The sequence below is a fragment of the Stegodyphus dumicola genome, chromosome 1 (assembly GCF_044657685.1).
Source record: "Stegodyphus dumicola isolate Sdum_Otavi_A_Nest chromosome 1, ASM4465768v1".
NCBI classification, from domain to species: Eukaryota; Metazoa; Arthropoda; class Arachnida; order Araneae; family Eresidae; genus Stegodyphus; species Stegodyphus dumicola.
In genome coordinates, this window is record NC_140768.1 from 219177136 (window position 1) to 219199645 (window position 22510).

The following is a 22510-nucleotide window of genomic DNA, read 5'->3' on the forward strand; positions in this document are numbered from 1 at the left end:
AGCTTACTTATAAAATTGCTCTAACACTCTGCAAAAAATAATAAGCTGGATCCAATTCAAAGATTAAGGAACAACGCAATCTGCAACATTAACTGAAATAGATAATTAGATAATTTTAGCTTAGCTTATACTGTACGTCATACATTAAACGTGCATGCGTAAACGCATTACGTGTTCATGTATGCGCAGAAAGTTTGTAGCTTTGAGGTCCGGATTAAAGACTTTTGACTGTATTTATTTCAAAGTGGGATGTCAGAATTCTCAAAAAATTGAAACTATCATGTTTTTTCATGTTGTATACTGTTGATTTTGCAAAGCCATACTTCTTGCATAATTTTGAGACCAATATTTGTATTATCCAGTTTTTCAGCAATACCACTTTTTGCTACACTTTCGACATAACAGAAAATTGAAATTTTAATTTTGATAAGATAACTGTAATAGCTTGCAAAAAACAAACTGAATCAAGTGAAAACTTAAGGAAGAATACAATTTGTTATTTTTACTGAACTTCATCTAATTTTTTCTTCTTTCCTTGCTGGCAACAAAAGAAAATCAGTATAAGCAACATCCCATTCCAAACAAATATGTCTTTGGGCTTCACTTATTGTTTATATCACAGAAGAAAATGCTAGTGTCACTGATGGAAATGAAAATGGGGTTCCTTTTGGTTAGCTTCTGATGCTTTGCACAGCTAGCACATTATGCTTCTACTCAGTGGCCCACATTTTATGTTGATATTTTATGATACAAAAGTACTATAAAATTTTATATGAAAATAACATACTGTCACAGCAAAAAAGAATTCACTAGTCTTTCTTCACAACTTTTACCTTTTTTTCCACCCCAGAGCAGTATTAAATGAACTTTCATAATCAACTGTCATCCATCTATTTTTATAAAAGTCTATTTTAATATTATCTTTAAATGTTTTTTGCACATTTCTATTAAGATCTAGATGGATTTAATGCAAACTTATTACTTTTCACACTGTACTTTTTTAACAAACACACACATACAGGGTTCATAGCCACATTTTAGTTAAAAAAGTAAGCACCTATAAGCACTTTTCAAGCACATTTTAAGGGAAAAATAAGCACCTGTCTAATTACATTATACACAACTGCATAACCTTAAAAGAAAAATTAGACCTTGTAATTTAAAATATGAGCAATGCAAAATTTATTAAGAGAATGAGCATTACCTCAACAATGGAAAACAAGTAACTTTTTTTTTTTTTTTTTAAAATTTTAAATGACAGTTCAATTTACAGAATTAGTTTACAATGAGAGAGGAAAAAAAAAAAAAAAAAAAAAAAAAAACTATGCAGAACTAAACTCTATTACAAGATTTAATGATGATATTTCAATTGAAAATATAGAAAATAAATAATAAGCCATATTAATTGTATTCATTTGGCACCTAATAATAAATACAATTTATTTTTCCACTCATATTAATATTTAAATAATTTAACTTAAATCAAAATTCTGAACATTTTCTAAATTTTCATTGCATAACAGTTTTCCCTTAACATATATTCCAAGCAAAGTAATTTAAGTAAAAAAGAGGCACATTTCTGAAATCAGAAGACGGGAAATTGCTTCATGCAGTCATCCTTTAACAGTAAAAGCTTAACTAACCCGCATTCTCAGAAATTCCCAAATATTCCAGATAGTAACTGGAAAAAGAGGAGTGAGGGAGATTGTAGACGTTCTTTAGATTTCTCGGCCAAATAAATGATTTTGACGTTTCGATATGTGCATCATACAAAAATAGACCAACGGAACTGAGAAATATTCTGCTTAGAAAGTGCAGTAAAACTCTTTTAAGTGTTCATAAACAAATCTCAGACTGAACATCAAAATTAATTATCAATGCAAAATACCGCAAACGTTATTGCGCAATACGTGCGGCATAATTCTTTCATATGTGATATTACGCAATCGGAATCAACACCTGCCGGTATTAGGAGAATAAAGAACTAAATAAAGGGGGGGGGAAAAAGAGAGAAAGAAAGAGACTTAAATCTGGGGTGTTTCTGATTCTAATTTTCAACAGACTGTATTAAATTTCCGGAATAGTATCAATCTTCACTTGGGTTGGGTAGACCGCAAAAACTTTTAGTCCTATTCAATCCAGATTGGACAGTGACAAAAAAAAAAAAAAAAAAAAAAAAAAAAGAGTCTGCTGCTTCAATATTAGAGATTTTGCGGAGAAACTCCCAACCTCCGTACTGTATAATGTATTGGCAAAGATAATGAAATTATTTTGACTATTCGATTACTTTCCTTTTATTTAAGCCATTCCGAATATTATTCCTTAGAAAGCTAATCTGTGTAAAAACACACCCATTTTTGGAAATTTATCTATACTTCAGCCGTTTCTGCAATTATATTATTATAAATATTCATACATATGCTTATAATATAAGCATAACGATCATAATAAACACGAATATGAACTGACCCCGTGGAACGAGAATGCAAATTATTAAAATCTTGATAAAAATTCAAACGTGTGCAGTATTTGGGCGGGAGGAAAAGAATACCAAATGTACCGGAATTTTCTACCGTTTTCAATTCTTTGGCCAATAGAACGACGTGCACCTGTCTGTACTCTCGCGCATACCATAGGTTATGTTAATGTAGAGGAAGGGGGGAAAGCAATTTCTGGGAGTATGATTCACCATCTGACGTTGCATATAAGGAAGAAAGTTATTTAGTTTCAGCTTTGGTACGGGGAAAAAATGCACGTTCATTAAAAACAAAGGATTAAAAAAAAAAAAAGCACTAAAAGCAAAAAATAAGGGCTTTAAAGAAAAAGTAAGCACCTATAAGGGTCTTTATATTTTATTTTCAAATATAAGGACTTATAAGAACTTGTAAGGATCGCTACAAACCCTGCACATATATAGACAGAATAAGTGTTTACATTTACTCAGTTAGAAGGTTTTTGGTAGAAAAATTTTCGTAAGAGATAGCAAATACCACACTATCAAATTTTACTGAAAATAACAAAATAGTTCTCAGAAATGTTTGAATATTTTATATATTTCAGAATGCTTCGTAAACTAATACTTTAATCAGTTTTCAAAAACTAAAAAATATTTATAATTTACCTTTATAGCAGATATCTTTTTGACTCGTAACAGTAATTTACAGAATGCTATTCTTACAGACTCAGAAATATCATGAAAAAGACCTTGCACTTTTGGAAGAACTCTTTGCAAAGTGGGTAATGTTAATGGGTTTTCCAACAAAACTTTAAGACCCTGAAAAAAAATTATTAAATAAAATGTTAACACCTCAGTGGCTTTTAAACTCCTAAGTGGCATACCTAACTGCCTTTATTTGGATATATATACATATATTTTGTCATTATGGTTATACATACAAAAAATTTGGGTTTTTGTTTACTTTAATGATCTAAATATTATCTCAATGAATGAAAGTTTATGAAAACAAAGACTAAAAGAATTATATATACATATTTAATACTTTGCTGTTGAAATACAGTACTTAAGAAGCAGATCCAAAAAGGCAATGTCACTCACAGGGTTAATGCTTCACATCATATTATAGCAATGAATTTAAGAAAGACAAAGGGAAAAAAAAAGTATGATTGGCAGCAGTTTTGCCCAATTCTGTCATCATTAAATATATATTAATGTTTGCCTTGGCTAAGGAAATTATAAAATACTACTCTTTGAATGGCAACAAAGAAAAATTATAAACTCGTAAGAGAAAATGGATATGTGCAAGACAAAATTTTAAAACCAAGCAATTTAAAAATTTGAATGTAATATTTGTTTTAGGATGATCTTTTAATGCTTGAGTCTAATTCCTAATTTTGACATTTAATTCCTTTTTCTAATCCTCTTATAATGTATGATTTTCTTCCTACTGGTAGGTATTAATAGTTTAATGGCAATCTGTTTTTTTTTAATGAGTTCAATTTTAAAATGTCTTCGCATGTCCAAAATCATTAATTTACTTTATTTTACATGTTTGTCCTAAATTTGGACTGCTGCTCTTAGCATGCTTTGGGTGATACTCATATGGGTGATTTAACTTTTCCATTACTGATTTATATACTATTTGTACATAAACTCCCTGTCACATACAGATTACAGGTTTGCAGCATACATATTTTTATTTCTTTTTAATTTTATTTACATGAAAATGAAAGAAGTGTGTAATTCTAGATGCGTGAATGATGTTCTTTTTCTACACACTTCTTCCCCACGAATAAATTAAATAAACAGCACACGAATAAATTAAATAAACAGCAGAGTTCCAAGCAATAATCTTAGTACATATTCATACTTTAACTCTCGGCCCCATATTTACCTCACTAAGATAATTTAAATTCATTGTACTGATGGAAGTCGTGGCATTTCAAGATATTAACCATAATATAAAAAGAATTTACTACATTTAGAAGTTCATAAATTTTAATGATACATTTTTAAGATTTCCTTTCCTCATTAAATTTCAACCACTGACAAAGTTTCAAGCATTAATACTAAAGTTTATTATGCTCTTTTACTGAATTTTATTGAATGGACAAGTAATTTCAGAATTTTATACAGATATGAAATGAAGACAGAGAAAGAAAGATGAATGAAAGAAATTAATATGAGATAACAGTAAATCGCCCTTACATTAAAAATTGATCCAATTCTTCAAAACTTTTTTATACACCAGCTGTTATGCTACACATTTCAATTAATATAATAAAAGTATTCAATACCTTTGCAACAGCACATCTCACATCTGAAGAAGATGAATCATAGCTCAAATCATTCACTATTATTTTAAAATACGTTCGTAACATCTAGAGGGAAAAAAGCAGATAAATAAGTTCATATAAAAATATTACAATTTAAAAATACAACAAGTTACAGAAACCTGCACAACAAACTTTTAAATGAATGCATGTTTGCATTATACATTTCATTTCACAAATATTTTCAAACAATCACTCTTATGTAACAGATAAACTAATAAGCTTTACGACATACCTCTTCTGGAAATAGCTCCCAGTTTACACTCATAGCGATGCATGTACCTATTACAGCTGTAGTTCGGACAATTGGAAAATCATCTAAAAGGAGATCCTATATATATATTAAAAAAAAAAAAAAAAAGAGTATCATGATAATGACACAAGAATCCTCAAGAAACTACCTAACATAGCTACATGCAATTATACTTATTTTTATGCGTATATAATTGCTATATCACATAATAGCACAGGAAATTTACCTGCATAATCTTTTTCTTAATGTAATAAAGATTATATACTGAAATTTCCTACAACCAGGATTAAGATAATTTGATAAAGGAATCACCCACCTATGAAAAACCATACCTTATGCAACTGTAGATGCTAATAAAGTGGTGTGCAAACAATTCAACCTCCAATTAATAAGCAGAACCGAGCATATTAAGAGCAGCATTAATTATCTATTATTTCTTGGACAAAACTTTGCAGAATTCCAATCACATTTACTGCATACAGTTGTTTTTTCCTTTATTGACGCAGTTTCGTCTCCACTAACACAACCATTTTTATTGATTTGTTGGGAATTTCATGAATTTGCGACTCAATATAATCTTTGAATAGATGCTTAACACAATTAGTGCTTTCACAAATAATAACATTACCCTCAAAGACTAATAAGGAAGATTTCTGGAATATTCGACGTCTAAATGAAAGTTTCACATTTTTCATCTGTATCAGTAGGTAAAGATACATCCAACATTTAAACAGTGTCAAAAAATTCTTAAATGGATTATGCATTCATAAATTCTGCAGAATGAAATTCACTGCAAATCTTCAATAAGGAAACTTCCAAAAAGCATTCATTCATTTTTGGTATGCATTCCAAAAAGCATTCATTCAGTGGAGAACAATATACTCATAGTGCCTGTTGAGCTGGAAAATAAAAATAATATTTAGGGAATGAAACTCGATTTTTAAAGACTTTAAATTCACTGTGCAATTTATTAAGAAGCAATAGAATATTTTTTTTAAATAATTTTTTGGTGCAAATTTTTACCTACTTACTTTACTAAGACATCAAATTTAATTTGTGCTTTTTGTATTTGCATAATAAAGCCTAGCAAAAAAATAACACTTTTAAAGTAGCATGATTTCTAAGATTTTCCTATTATAAGAACTTTTTCCTGCTCCCAAAAGATTAATATTCACTTCTTAGAGCACTTTCTGGTACTAAATGTCTCATTTTTAAAAACAAATGATCTGCCAGGTCATAATTTAAAATATAAATTTGTTTTGTTGACATTGAATTTTGATTCAACACATGCCAGTGCTTTTATCTTCAAAATATATGTACTTAGCAGCATATTTTTTTGTGCATACATCTTTAATTAAATGTACTTATAAAGCACAAGGTTTAACTGTTAGTAATGGAGCTACTGTTCAAATTTATGAGTAATCTGAAGGTAACAGCAAGAAAATTCTACGTAGATTCTTATTGCCTTTATATTCTATACAAGTGGAATTATTTGTGTGGTTTTGTCTTTAACTCAGAACACTTAGTTGCTGTCAAATTTGAAGAAAGCTGAGAAGGCAAGGGAAAATAAAAGAATAAATAAAAGAATATAAACAGTTTTTACTAAATGTATTCATGTGCACAATAGATATTAAGCATTGGCTAAGGCTCTGCCATTCAGTTCAGGAGGACAAAAGCCTCATCATCATTATGCAATTCTTCAACTTCCAAATGGTTGTTTTAGTATGGTGTATAAACCATTTAAATTCTTTTAGATTAAATGTGTTACAAAGCAGCTAGATATACCAGCATTTAAATTTATTTGTTGATGAAAAGTTTCACACTTTACATTATTTGTGTATGTTGCTGAGCATTAAATTTGTTATACCATGAAGTAAGCCTACGTTAACTGGAAATTTGCACGGTATATAAAACGTGAGTGAGTGAGAGGTTATGGCGCAAAACCAAAGATGATTATAGCGTGCCAAACACGAGATGGGATGATTACAATTGATGAAATTAAAATACAATAAATAAAAACAAGTGGACAAATGTACCAACTCCAGAGGATGAAGTCATACAAGAACAAGTTAAAAGCCCACGTTAAAATCCAAGACACAATCTTCAAAACAAATTACATTAGGTGATAAAAGCCAGTCTCTTTTAAATAATAAAATAAATTACAATTGACCTCTCTTACGATTAAACGGTCGAGAGGTTAGTCACATCTATTAAAATATTTTTGATGAAGACTATTAAAATATGGACACTCAACTAAAATATGGACAGATAAACAAACATTACAATTTGAACAAACAGGCTCATTCTCAGCTTTCAAAAGGTAGTTATGTGTCACTCTAGTGTGACCAATTCTGAGGCGAGTCAAAAGAACTTCCTCCTTACGATTTCCAGCAAAATCCCAATGCTCAATTCTAGGCTTTACATTTCTCAATTTGTTGTGAAGCTGAACGTCCCAAATTTGCTGCCATTTTTTTCGGATCTTCCCCTTGATGACACAGCAGATGTTTCTAAAAGGGATTAGGCGACTGGATAGTTCAACAGCAGATTTGGCTGCGATATCTGCAAGCTTATTTCCCTTTATTCCAGTAAGTCCAGGAACCCAGCAGTACAGGACTTCATATCCTCGAATTGTTAAGTTTATATGAACCTTAAGAACATCCACTACCACAGGATTCTGAGCGTTGGGAAAAGCTTCCAACAATTTAGGAGCACTATATAAGTCTGTATAAACTATGAACTTTTTGTGGAAGAGCTTTGAGATGTACAACAGACCATAATATATTGTAGTTATTTCAGCTGTTAGGACAGAGAAAGCATGGTGCAGACATCTCCCCTCTATGCAATCTTCAAATACAAATGCCATCCCGACATGATAATTTGACTTGGATTCGTCTGTATATATCGGGTAATAACTGCAATATTTGTGCCTGTGCTCAGCGAAGAGTTGTCTGTAAATGATCTCGTTGGTACTTGCCTTCACGTGATGCTTGAAAACATCAAGTAACTGAAATCGTGCATTTTCTCAAGGTGGGATTTCAAAGTTCTGCACTGCATGAGGGCGCATATCAGAGAAAATTCCTGAATGACAGGGCAAACTCTTAAAGGAAAGGTAGGAACACAGGATGGACATGTTTCAAATAATGTGTTACACACATTATCAAGTAAGCACAGCTTATTAGGATGTTCAGGTTGAGATAGAATATTAAAATATTGCAAGAGACAATTGCTCACGCCTCAGATAAAGTGATTGTTCGTTAGAATCAACATACAGGCTCTGGACAGAAGAAGTCCTGAAAGCTCCTGAACAAATCCGCAGAACTTGATGGTGAACAGGATCTAGTTTTAACAAAACTGATGACTGAGCGGATCCATAAACAAATGAGCCATAGTCCAGTCTAGAGCGAACAAGCGCTCTGTAAATGCGAAGCATAGAGCAACGCTCTGCACCCCAGGAGGTGTTTGCCAACACTTTTAAAATATTTAGTGTTTTTAAACATTTCTTTCTCAGGTTTAAAACATGAGAAAGGAAAGTCAATTTTCAGTCGAACGTCACTCTAAAAATTTTACTTCAGGCGCAACTGGAATAATTGTACCATTCAGATATATCTCAGGCTCAGGATGGAGACCTCGCTTCCTACAAAAGTGCACTCACAAAGTTTTCTGTTTCGAAAATGCAAATTCGTGTTTGTCTGACCATTCTTGGATCTTATTCAGAGCCATCTGCTATTGCCTCTCTACGTATCTCATGTCTGCCCCTCGACAGCTAATCTGTAGATCATCAACATAAAGACATCCCAAGATGGTGGGATGAAGTTCTTTTAATACTGAGTTTATTTTTAAACTGAACAGGGTTACACTAAGCACACAGTCTTGAGGCACACTCTCTTTCTGTTCAAAAACATCAACAAAACAGAGCCAATCCTTACTTCAAAAGTTCTAGTGTTCAAGAAATTCTGAATGAAAATTGGAGTGACTCTCGTGAAGATCCCGAAGTATACTGTATCTCCATGCCTTATCGTAAGCTTTCTTAAAGTCAAAAAATACCGAGACAAGGTGACTCCTTACAAAAGCTTTTCGAATGGATGTCTCTAAGAGGAGCATATTATCTAGGGTAGTTCTCCCCTTTCGAAAACCGCTTTGATAAGGCGATATAATATTATTCTTTTCCAAGTAGACTAGGCGGCTGTTTACCATAATTTCAAACAGCTTGCATATGCAACTCGTAAGGGCAATTGGCTGATAGTTGGAGGGATTTCTTGGATCTTTTCCTGGCTTAGCAATAGGAATTACAACAGCTCTCCTCCATGCACTGGGAAAAGTACACTCCTTCCACACTCTATTGTAAAGTGTGAGAAGGGCAGTCAGTGACTTATAGGACAGATGCTTTAGCATTTCATAATACACGCCATCCAGACCCGGACAAGACCTATGTGTCTGCAACAAAGCTCTCCTTAATTCAAGCATAGTAAAGTCTCTATTGTAAGGCTCAGGTTTGGAAGAGTTGAATGCGATGGGATTTATTTCAGAGTGCTGCCTGATAGAGAGAAATGCAGGTGAATAGTTTCTGCTGGAAGAAACAGCAGCAAATGTCTCACCAATAGTATTTGCAATTTTTTCTATGGAGCTAATCACTTGGCCATCTTTTTCCAAAAAGGAAAGTGAGTGGTCTTTATATATTCCACATGCTTTTCGAACTCTTTCTCAAACCCGCTTACTAGGCGTAGAGGATGTTATTGATGACACATATGAAATCAACGAATCCCTCTGGCTCTGCCTTCTTACTTTTCGTGCATTTGCTTTGGCTCTTTTAAATGCCATAAGGTTTCGCAGAGTAGGGTATCTACGAAAAATTGCCCATGCCTTCTTCTGTTTTTTTCAGTGCCTCATGACAGTCCTGATTCCACCATGGTTTCGAGTATTTTATTATTTTTCCTGATGTTCTAGGAATGGTAAACATAGCTTCCTCAGTAATAGCAGTTGTAACTGCTTCCACTGCATCATCGATAAGCACATCTTCTACCATTTTCTGTGTGAGCTCTGCAGAGGAAGAGAAGAGTTCCCAGTCTGCCCTATCCAGTATGAAACAAGGAAGTCTCGACATGGGGTTCGGTCCTCTTCGTGCAAGAGATAAAAGAATGGGATAATGATCGCTGTTGTACAGATCACTTCCAACACTAAAACTGCAAAATGGCAATAGAGATGGTGAACAGATGGCTAGATCAAGAGCATGGAATGTCCTTGTAGGTTCATGGAAGTAAGTGTCCTGCCCATTATTCAGAAGGCAATGGTCTTCAATTACCTGCTCAATTTGTCTTCCTCGTGAATTGGTGTCTATGCTTTCCCACAACAGACTATGGCCGTTAATGTCACCCATTATGATAAAAGGCTCAGGCAGCTGAGCCACAAGATCATTTAAATCCCACTGATCAATGTGTTCATTAGGAGGCAAATAAAGAGAAACGACTCAAACTACAATATGAAAATTTACTTGTACAGTGACAACTTGAAGAGATGTCGTCAAAGGAAAGGAACTTGAGGGATAGTCCAGTGAGGTGAGGAGACATACACCTCCACTGGCATGCTCACCTGCAAGGTTATTCTTCCTGACGAGAGAAAACCTCCGAAGTTTTGCATGTTGATCTGGTTTCAGATTTGTCTCTTGTATTGCCAAGCACACGGGATGATAAGCATTGATCATAGCTTTGATGTCAAAAAAATTTCGGTGGAAACCGCGACAGTTCCATAAGACGAGGGTGGCCATTATGACTGATGTTTGTTTTTTCTGTGTTGCTTTTTAGTTTTCTGCGGAAGCACATGTTCGGGAACTTCCAATCCCTCCGTCACTTCCATACTATCTGAATCTAAAGATTCAAAAATCATACCATCTACAGAACTATTGCTGGGGCTTCTATTTTTGTTTACTATTTTTGGAGGCACAGTTTTGGGTTTGCTCAGGATTGCTATTTCTTTATTTTGTATGACATGTGTTGGATTTTCCTTTTCCTTGCTTGCAGGATGCTGGGTTTTGTTTGGTGGAGTCTGTGTACTTATGGAAGTTTGGGTGGCTATAGTGCATGTTGATTTAACGGAACTGGCATATGATTTGTTTGATTGAAGCTGTGTACTTTGAACTTGTCTTCTGGCTTCGGCATATGAAATGTTCCTAGAAACTTTTATGGTCTGGACTTCCTTTTCTGTTTTCTATTTTGGACATAAACAGGAAAATGCTGGATGATCGCCCTTGCAATTAATACACAGTGCTGCAGCGGTGCAATTATTGCTATCGTGGCCAACGGACGAACACCGAGCGCACATCAGGACATCTTGGAATGGCCACTGGAAGCATCGCATGGGGTTTGGAATATAAGGTCTTACGGTGCAATTTAGATATCCAGCCTTGATATTCTTCGGCAGATCAGGTGACTTGAAGGTCAAAATCACATGTTTTGTGTCAATCAACTGACCTTCCTTACGCATCTTGATCCGCTTGGCAGCACAAACTTTTTGATCAGCTAACTCCGAGACGAACTCTTCTTCTAAAACACACAGAAGGTCGATTTCCGAGATCACGCCTCTACAGAAATTAAGTGTTTTATGCGCTGACGCAGTTATAGATACCTGTCCAAGTTTGGTTTGTTGTAAACATGAAGCAGACTGGTTGGCCGAAACGGTATATCAATAAGCAGGTCTCCAGAACGGAGACGCTTTATGTTCCTTGGTTCACCTATGCATGAATGAATGTATTTGTTTATCAGGAAAGGAGACATCTTTTTCAATTCTTCAGAGGCACTGGAAACAACAACAAAGTGAGGACATTCAATAGTTTCTTTGGCATTTGCATCAGTTTGAATTTTCTTGCTAACAGATTTGTCAATGATTTCGATATCTTGATTGGTGTCATTTGACTCAGGTTTTTTTTAAAATAAAAAGGGAAGACATGATTGAAAAATATAAGATTCGGGTCCGACGGCCCCACCTAGCACGGAGTTTAACAAGGGAACACAGATTCCTGTGTTAACTTATCGTTCCTGCTTTAAAAAATACCCAATGTCTCTACAAGCCTTCCCAAACATTTTGGCCAGTTTATATCGATTTTCTTCTATTTAATTATTGATCTTTTCTGACAATAATTAGAAATTTGTCTCTATGCAAACCAACGTTCTCGCTAGTTTCTGTGTGCTTTACTCCTAACTTGCCAACCTCTTCACAATGTACCTATGACGGTTTATTTGATCTTGTTAAAGTTAAATAGCCCCCCCCCGATAGACGTGAAGCAAATTATCACTGTATCTGAAACTAACTACAATATCAGACAAAGAACTTAGAACATGAAGGCGTTCTGATGCTAACAAAGTCAATTACAGCTCAGGGTGACGTAATTAAACAAGAACAGTCAAATTCAAACTAAAAATGTGGACTAGTGGTCAAATATAATACAATTTAATTTAAATTTAATCTGGCTCAGTAACTCTATCATATGAGGAAATAGAAATGGGAAATTTACATAATAATAACTGCACATATCTTTGAAGAATAATTTCCTTTATGTACTCAGTTTCTTTCTTCAACACGTTCCCTTTTCAATTTAGAATTTTCGGATTTAATTAAGCATTTCTGTTATTCTAAAAAACACTAAATGCATTTAGAATGTACAGAGAAAGTGGCTAGTTTTATTTCTTTAGTAATATGAACATTCAGAAGAAATATGAAATATATATGGTAAAGGCCAGTTACAGAGCAGGTGTGGCAGAATTTTTAGAATTTAGTGACACACAGAAGAACAAAATCTAGAAATGGCAAAACTTTTAGAACTTAGAGTAGGCATTGGAAGCAGAATTTAAAAATACACTAGACAGAATTTAAAATCCACAGAGATTGCATCAGGTGGGAAAATGCCTAGTGCCAGCTATGTATATGATGCATTAAGAAATATTAGATGAATCTTTTAAATTGTAAGTTTTCACTACTTTCTTTATTAATAAAAAAATCTCTTTCTATAATGCCTGCCCAAGTGATAAGATTAGAAGCATTTTTGATATTTTCCATGCTTTTGCCTAGTGAAAAGTAGAGAAAATATAGGGAAGATAAACATGTTAAGAAAAAAGATTCTAATGTCAGGAGTAAAACATTCAAATTTCCATCGTTCTTCCAGACATTCTCCAAAAAGTAAGAAATTCATCGCAAACTTTCTGTAAAATGTATCCATTACGTGTTGATATGTTGATACCATGGAGACATTTTTCATTTTGTCACACATTTCTCGAATCCTCTAGAATCGTGGGTCTATAAATCTTGCCTTCAAATCCTTCTAAACTTTCCATGCTGCAATGTCAAAAATACTAAAGAAAAATTATCCCAACGAATTCTGTAACAGCAAAAAACCAGAAATATTTTTTTTTTGGGGGGGAAAGGAAACTGATGCATATTCTGAGACAATTACATGGGAAAAATGCTTACTATGGAAAAAATTAAAAAGAAGGCATTTTAATTAATTACATAGCTAATTTTGCTTTTACTAAGAGCTGTTTCGTAAATTATGCTTTATAGCTATTTACCTTGTTTATTTTTCAGATTTAAAATATTGTATAATAAGTTACCAAAATGAAACTTTATAATATGACAGTGAAAAATAAAAATGTTTTATTTTAATGTTATTTTTTAAATATAGTTCTAATATATTACCATTATTTTAATGAAATTTATCAATGTTATGATGTTTTAAAGAAACCGCTGAAAAATTCTCAGATCTCGGAATTAAAAATTTTCTATAGAAACTGATCTTAAAATTGCCAAACTGTTGACAAGTTGTCAAATTTAGAACCATTTAATAAAAGAATTCACAACCCCAAAAGCGAAAAGTTGTTTATGAGCTCTTTATTAGAAAAAAATTAATTTCAAAATGCTTATGTTTCACTTCTTGCTTAGAAACTCGAGTATCCTATCATTTATATTAGAAATAGAAACAAATTATAACCCATGAACCCATTCAAAAGATAACCATATATACGTTAGTGAATTGCCAAAAATATTCCTCCAAAATGCTAATTCACACTCAAAATGGCAGTCGTGAAAACAGAGAGAAATTTCAGATGGTTAAAATTAAGGACCTTCTACTGATTTTGGCCAAAATTAAGGACTTTTAAGGACCAAAAATTGATTAAAAAATTTAAGGACTTTTAAGGACTGTACGAACCCTGTAAATAAAGGATGCTTTAAAGTTTTACAAAATCTGTTTTAATATTAAAATTATTGCTATGCTATACTGTGTAATTTAGGCATAAAAAATTTTGGCAACATACACAAATACATTGAGTACCTTAATCATCAGCAACTGCTCATTCAGTTCTTGATCAGTTGTAACAACTTTTATGTCAGGATCTTCAAGAGGGAAAACATCAAGGAACAGCTGAGCAGCATTAGATCGTATTAATCCATCTGGATTCTAAAAATTATGATTCATTTATTCTGTATAATAAAGTACTACATAAAAGAAACATACATTATTATTATTAAAAAAAATAAACTATTTCTGCTGAATATTTAAGTTACTTCATTATGGAAGTTTAAAAAAAAATTAATTTTTATTTGAGGTTAAATAGAAGGTGCCATTCATAATCACAGTCTAAAATTCTAATCTTAAAAAATAAGGCAAAAATTTTTATGAAAACAGTTTCAATCCTAGATTGCAGAGCAAAAATTCCAGTTATAAAAATACTCATTCTTTTGTACAAAATTTGTGAGAATATATTCGAGGATAAATTAACTCATTCAGATCATTTTAATTACATCGGTCAAAAAAGGCTGAATTCTTTTGTACAGATTTAGGAACCAAATACTACAAAAAAGTTGGCCAGTGATTCAGAAAATAAATATATCCATGACTACAGTTAGATTTAATATGCACACTTTATTTTAACTCCAGTGATTTTGAATTCATTCCACAGTTTCTCCACACGAGGTCTCATGGCTGAAAGACCAATATGCAAATCACTTTTAAAGATACACCAGTTACTTTCTTCACTTTATTATATGCACAGCAAAAATATTCCTAATGTTAATGTAATATTGAAAAATCAAGCAAAGTTTTAAATACACATTTAACTTCAGAAATTTTGTGTTATACCAACTAGAAATTGCTGTGCAAACACTGCATCCTAAAATAACTTTGAATAACATGAAGATTCAGAAGACTGAATAATATCCAATTTAAATAACATTAATTTCTAGAAAGTCTTCAGGTAATGATCATTACTAAACTTTACTTATTTATGCTAGAATGCATTTTGCCTTTCTTGAAGTAACAATTAATTTATCTTAGTTTATACACACTTCAGGAAAATGTTAATGAAATGCGATTAGATTTTTTAGTACAGTTACATACTTTCGTTTTATATAATCTTTTTTGAACTGTACATACTTTTAAATTAAATTACCTGAAAATCTTCAAATGATTACATTAATGAGACTGAACTGCTTTACATCAACATATTCATTAATGAATAATTGTATGCAAAGATAAAATATGTTGAGATAAACGACTCCCACCTTATTGTTTTTAGATATAATGCAGTGAGATTTAAATTTTGTGCACTTCAAAAAGGCCAATTGTCTCATACAAGGAACAGAGACCTTAACAAGTAACTGTCGAAGAACCCTCTTAACCACTAGTGAATCAATACATCAATTAGTTAAGGATATTTGCCCAATGGATGGATACATTTGTATTGTGAGAAAGCTGTGAGGTCTTCCAGTTTAGTGTAAAATAAGAAAATTAGAAATGTAACAATAATAATAAAAATCATAACTCTGGTAATACTAATACAAATGATGTTAAATTACAAATCAGAACGATGCAACTGAGTTATAAAATTTGAAATTTTTTATGATTAAAAAAAAAAGCTCTGCTGATCCAGCAGCTGGTGTATTTATAGAGTTGGTTTCTTTGTTTCAATTTTGAATGGAGATTGCATAAGTCATTGCATTGCACATGACATAATGTGGATTGATTTTCAGATGATGCAATTAGTTTTAAGACAAGAAAGAGACATAGCCAAATAATTTAAAAATAATGTTTCACACTAAAAATTTTTTACAGTACTACTATTTATCAGGTATGAATACATATTTTATATTCAAGGTTATCTTGTATATATTTTGTCAGGTTCTAAAACAAATATTTTGATTAAAATGCTTATTACATATATCAGAGTTAGATTACCATATTTGACGGCATATAAGACGCACCCTTATTTAGAAGGCCACACACAAGGAGATAAAGTTTCAATAGTCCGCGCTTAACTTAAAATGTGGTTTCTTTTAGTTCTCATGTTTCGTAAAAGCCAAATAAACAATCATTAAATGTAATTACCAAACATATTTTTATTCAGGAAAATTAACAAACAGCAAGCTAATTTGAACATGATATGTAAATTTCAATAATGAATTAATGAATGAATGGCAAACAATCAAACATAATACAAATTAAAGCAGAAAGAACAAAAAACACACATTCAAGGAAAACGTTGCCTATCATGAAATTAGACTTTAATCACTTTCAAAACCATAAAAATCCTTTTCACTATCATCATCATCGAAAATGAGAATATCGTTATCACTACTATTTCCGTCATCACTAGTATCACCTTCTTCGAATAATGGGTCGTCTTCTGTTCCGTCATGAGCATTACTGATTCCGCACTTCTTAAAGGACTTAACAATTCTTCAGCCTTTACGTCCTCCCAAGATCTTTTTATCCACTCGCACACTTGTGAAATAGAGGGCTGCTTCATTCTACTTGAGGGTGTGATGTGGCTCTCCTATCCACTTGTTCATTCTTCTCGCACTTTTTCCTTAAATGGCTTATTTACTGATACATCTAGAGGCTGCAATTCGCTAGTCAGTCCACCAGAAATGACAGCTATCTGGGTTTTTAATTCTCTCGCTTTATTATGTTTTCAGTTCTATGGGCGCTAAACTGATCTAAAACCAAAAGAGAGGGTTTTCTTAAGAGTCCACCAGGTCACCTCGCCCATACATTCTGTAACCACAGTTTCATTCCAGCTTCGTCCATCCAGCCTTTCGGATGAACATGAACAATTACACCCGGTGGGAGTTTTTCTTTTGAATATGAAAATCGGCGGTAGTTTTGCGCCATCAGCATAACATGTTAGAACTACCGTATATCGAGTTTTTTCATGACCTGTGGTTTTTATGGTTATTGATTTAGACCCTTTAATACTCACAGTCTTGTTGGATGGTACATCAAATGTGAGTGGAATTTCATCCATATTTCCTATTTGACCGAGCTCAAAAGAAGTTTTCTTGCATGCATTTATAACAAACCTATTAAATGCTAGCATTTTTTCTTCATAATCTGCTGGCATTTTCTGTGCAATAGTTGTTTTTGTGCACATTGATAAGCCTTGCCTTTTTATGAACCTGTAGCACCAGCCCTCAGACCCTGAAAAGTTCTGATTCCGATGTTTTTCTGCAAATCCTTTGGCCTCATCGATTATCATTTTAGTTAAAACACTTATCCCAGATTTCCTCTTATCTATCACCCATATTTTTATGGCATTTTCAAGGTCAGGCCAAGATGGAGCTGGGCATCAAAGGTTATGTTTTTGTTTTTTAGCAGTCTTCAGTTGATCTTCCTGCAGTCGCCAAGTACGTATCATTTTGTTTTGGTAGGTGGTGGAACGAAATGCCTTGCTGCTGCTCTGTTTCCATGCACTTTGCCGTAGTTTTACACTCCTAATTTTTACTGAATTGTATAGCTTAATCTCTTGTTTCCTGTAGTCATATTTTCCAGGGCATTTTTTTAAACAAATAGTTTTAAGCACCAATACCATTTCAACATCAGCTTTGAGCTTTGGCGCTTTTTGGTGACAGATATTTCACGCAAAGCGCAAAATAATTATGGCAGATGTAGAAAAAGTTATGTGTGTCTAGACCTTTATCCGGGCTAAAAATAGCATTCAGTATTGAAAGTTAACCTGTGTCCTTGACGTATAAGATGCAGGTAACTTTTTTGAGACCAAATTTAGCAAAAAAAGTGCATCTTATATGCCGTCAAATACAGTACATTGCAGATTATACACACAGACACTAATATAGAGATAACGGCACAAAAATTCTTAAACTTTTACTTATGTTAAACATGGAATGACACATATTCAGCAAGTAATTATTGCTTTATTGAATACACATAAAAATAGCTTGATAGAGTATTTCTTTTGTGATAGTATATAGCTTGCACTGTTAAATACTTTCATTATATAAATAAATATTGAATAAAAATAAACTACTAAGTAATCACAACTGGAACAGTACGAAAAGCTGTAAACAAATAAAATATTACCTTCAAGTAACGCCATAGTATGGGCTGGTACAAAAAATAAAGCATTTTCGATATGTAAACTTCTTTCTTTTGGTAATGAAATTGTCCCAACATCTATAAAAAATATTAAATAATAAATACATGCATGTTAAATGTAAGAGGAAAAATCTTTAGATTTTTTAGTATAAATGAAAACTTACTTTTTGTAGAACAAGAACAGTTTTTTTATCACGACTTTGAATAGCAGTTAAGATAATATCTTGCAAGCATATCATTTCAAGTTCCTGAAAGAAACAGAATAAATGTTTGTTGCTTTCATAAGATTTAATTGGTTGTTTAAATCATCAGCAATTGAATCTTATTTGGAATAATGTAGCAAAGAAATTTGATAGATGATACACAGAAATTTGATAGCTGTTAAATATTGTCTAATTACTGCTGAAGATATTGCCTAAAGATTTTCATAAACATAAACAGAATCAATCCAATTAAAGCAAGTGTTATTACTCTAAGTTCTCCAAAATTTTGCACTTTACTCCCCTCATATGGATCATACTCACATGCATTTGTTACTTACTAATTCTGTATACACAAATTAAAATAATTAAATATGATATGAACACTAACAGCTAAATGTTATAATTAACTTACATTGTTATAAACTCACTGCTCTATTAGTAGTGTTACTTTTTAGCTTTTTGAAATTTAGAGTCTTATGCTGATATAGCACTATTTAGAGAACATATACACTTACTTTAAAAACCAACCCATTGCAATTCTGTAAGTTTGCAAATGGCAAATATTCATCTTTGTACATTTACAAATGACATTTACCTTCTACACTTTACATACATCAAAGCATGTTTTATAATTCTTGTAAATTCTCATGGCCAGTATTATTATCCTATTTTATTTATACTGTCTATGATGCTATTTTCTCAAAGCAATTAATTTGTGAACTAATGAATAAATAAGTTTGTACTTCTTCTATAATTTATTTAATTTTATTTAAAAAGAAATAATATATAATGAGAATAACAAAACCTTATGGGATTACATTATCTTTCTGATAGCCATAATGAATGTAAAGCCTTATGCAGCATACAAAAGAAAAAATACAATCTTCTACGTAATAGTAAAGATACCTTCAAATACATGATAGCCTTTTTTCTAATACTGACACAGTAAAGATTATTGTTTAATGATATAAGACTATTAATTACATAATTTTATTAATGCTTTAAGTATTAAGCGATATGAACACATATTTGGAAATAAGTGGGTTAGATTTTTTATACAACATTATTTGTGACAAAAATAAAGAATAAATTGGAGACGGGCTAAAACGTGACATAGCAGTTTCAAATAAGCCAAAAGAAATCAATCAAATTAACAATTCCATTAATCCAGTGGAAAAAAATAGATACTGACAAAATCCAGTTTCAAATCTAGATCTTAGAAATTAGGCTAAACTCAACTTCAAAATAAAATTTATTTCATATCAAAACTGCATGGATTTAATAGGAATCTGACACAGACTCCTATTTAAAAGGGTAGAAGGCAGATAGTATAAGTTAATAAAGATGTGTAAGATGTAAAATAATACGTAAGAGTAGAAATGGCTGAATAACACAATAAGTTACAATAAGTTACTAATATTATAATAAGTTATAATTACAATAAGTTAATAAAGTTATAATTACAATAATTGTAATATAAGTTATAATTACAATAAGTTAATAAAGATGTGTAAGATGTAAAATAATACGTAAGAGTAGAAATGGCTGAATAACACAATTGATGTTGGCTGCAAAGTATTATGCTAATTCAGTACCACTTACAATTTGTTATACATTAGATATTACTTAACATGATCATGTTTGTCCACAGCTATTTTGATAACATCAAGCGATGAATAATAATACAGTCAATTCCGGTTAATCAGACCACATTGGGAAGCGATCGTAAGCGTATAATAACCGGCTGGTTCGATTACACGAACATTGTTGGCAGTGGTGATAAAGGCAAAGCATATTTTGCTTCCCTTAAATAAAGCTAAGACTAATCTAAATAAAACTCATGCTTTATTCCGTAAATTAAGATAAAAAAGCTAACACTGTAGCCTTTACACTTAAAATCATTTGATTGAAAGCAAACTAGCATTATGCTAACTCATAATACCAGGAGAACAAGAACATTCGCCGATACCGGCGTACGTATATATAATACTCGGCCCAACCCGCCGATCTTGAAGTCATCGGCCAATCGTCAACCGCAACCACGTTAGCTTACCGCCGATCGACCTCCGATCAAAATTTGCATGTGGAAAACTAAAGCCAACAAACATGTCCTATGTTGTAAGACGGGACGTGCTATATGTAGCAAACAGTAAATGTACATGTAAATCATGTACTAAAATTTAATTACAGTCAAAAGTCGTTAATCCGGACTCGTCGGGACTTCGGCGATTCCGGATTATAGATCATCAGTTTAAATCTGGTAAGATGGCAGGCAGAAATTATAAAATTTAAAACATGAAACCGTAATTTATGAAATAAAGAACAATTATGATCTAAAGAGTATCAAAATTTACAAAAGGAAAAAGCTTAATATTTATTTGCTTACTTTATTAAACATTTCTTTCAATGTAAGTTGTTTAAGTTGCTTCGTTTCATGTGATAATACTTTCTCTTTAATTCTATAAACAGACATAATTTCTTGTTCAGTTACAAAGTTCCGCTGTTCAAGTCCTATAATTGCTGTGTCGAGAATACCGACTAGTCAATCGAAATTCTTTCGTTTTCGAAGTTTTTTCGCTATTGGAAGTGAATTATAATGATGAGGAATTTGATTTCAATCATATCAAAGACGGAGTACATTGAGATGAAATACTACATTTAGTAAGGAATTATAAGCCAAATAAAATAAAAACATCTGCCCTGAAGATAAGGATAGTGCTGACAGATCAACTTCCAGTTCATTGCGCGCTGCGAAGTCCCCCCCCCACACGCAGAGCAGCGTGAAATTGATAAACAGATTTCGGAATGGTTAGATAAACAAATCCATTATCCTTTATCTATTTTTTGCAGCAATTCCACTTTTTGTTTAATGGACTTAGAAACATACTTTCACTTTGTAGATCCTTAAAACATATTAGTAAATATGTATCAGAAATTCTATTTGACATAATCGAAAGTTCAAGCTTACTTTTATAAAATTGCTCTAACAGTCTGCAAAAAATAATAAGTCGGATCCAATTCGAAGATTAAGGAACAACGCAATCTGCAACATTAACTGAATTAGATCATTTTAGCTTAGCTTATACAGCCCGTTATACATTAAATGCGCATTCGTAACCATATTTTGCGCATGCACACACGCATATTCGCAGCCGTAAAGGTCTCGCGCGCAAAAAGTTTGTAGCTTTGAGGTCCGGATTATAGATCATTCCAGATTATGGGTGTCCGAATTAACGACTTTTGACTGTATTATCTTTATTGTGCAGTACACATGTATGGCGAACATCATGTACAAACAAGAAGTACAGTCAAACTTTTCTCATTGAGAATATTAATTTAGGAACAAATTCTAAGGAACGATCTTCACGATACTCAGTATGCAAGCACAATAAAAACAAGTTCTAGTCAACATTTGAAGAACTTATCCAATGTGAACTGACGCATTCTCTTGACGTATTGCACATGAACGAAATCTAACAAATATCTAACGCAGCAATGGGACTGTATTTCCCTCCTGCATGAAATACTGATGCAAAGTTTCAATGCATTTCCTCGCATCACTTGCACCAACTTATTAGCGGCATCATCACATCCCTTTCTTGGCTTCCGATGCTGTTGTGTGTTTTGCTGAAACTCGAGCAATGATTGCAGCGTTATAATCTTCATTTTCACTGTAGCATTGAAGCTTCGTTGTCGATGGATAAAAATTCTTCGCAATTTTGTACCTGTTGAAGTTCCACATGTCTATCATCATTTTGATTTTCAATGAGCATGCCCACATCCATCTCCAAAACTAAATGCTTAAAGCCACAGTCAGAAAAACAGTTCTGAATTGTCTCACTGCTTTCTTTTCGCCACCTGCCAGTCACAAATGTAACTGCTTGTAAG

The 22510-nt window shown here is 32.6% G+C and overlaps 1 protein-coding gene across 5 annotated transcripts in view; it reads right to left on the reverse strand.

The window, feature by feature from the left end:
- LOC118182700 (condensin-2 complex subunit G2-like) overlaps nt 1-22510 on the reverse strand; it is a 200841-nt gene that overhangs the window by 83059 nt on the left and 95272 nt on the right. For all 5 annotated transcript variants that reach the window (XM_085825775.1, XM_085825764.1, XM_085825770.1 and 2 more), the window contains 6 exons: nt 18584-18667; nt 18405-18497; nt 14361-14486; nt 5027-5122; nt 4756-4839; nt 3122-3274 (listed from right to left, as the gene is read on the reverse strand). In XM_085825775.1, coding sequence (XP_085681901.1) covers nt 3122-3274; nt 4756-4839; nt 5027-5122; nt 14361-14486; nt 18405-18497; nt 18584-18667 — 636 coding nt within the window. The remainder of the gene's footprint in view (nt 1-3121; nt 3275-4755; nt 4840-5026; nt 5123-14360; nt 14487-18404; nt 18498-18583; nt 18668-22510) is intronic.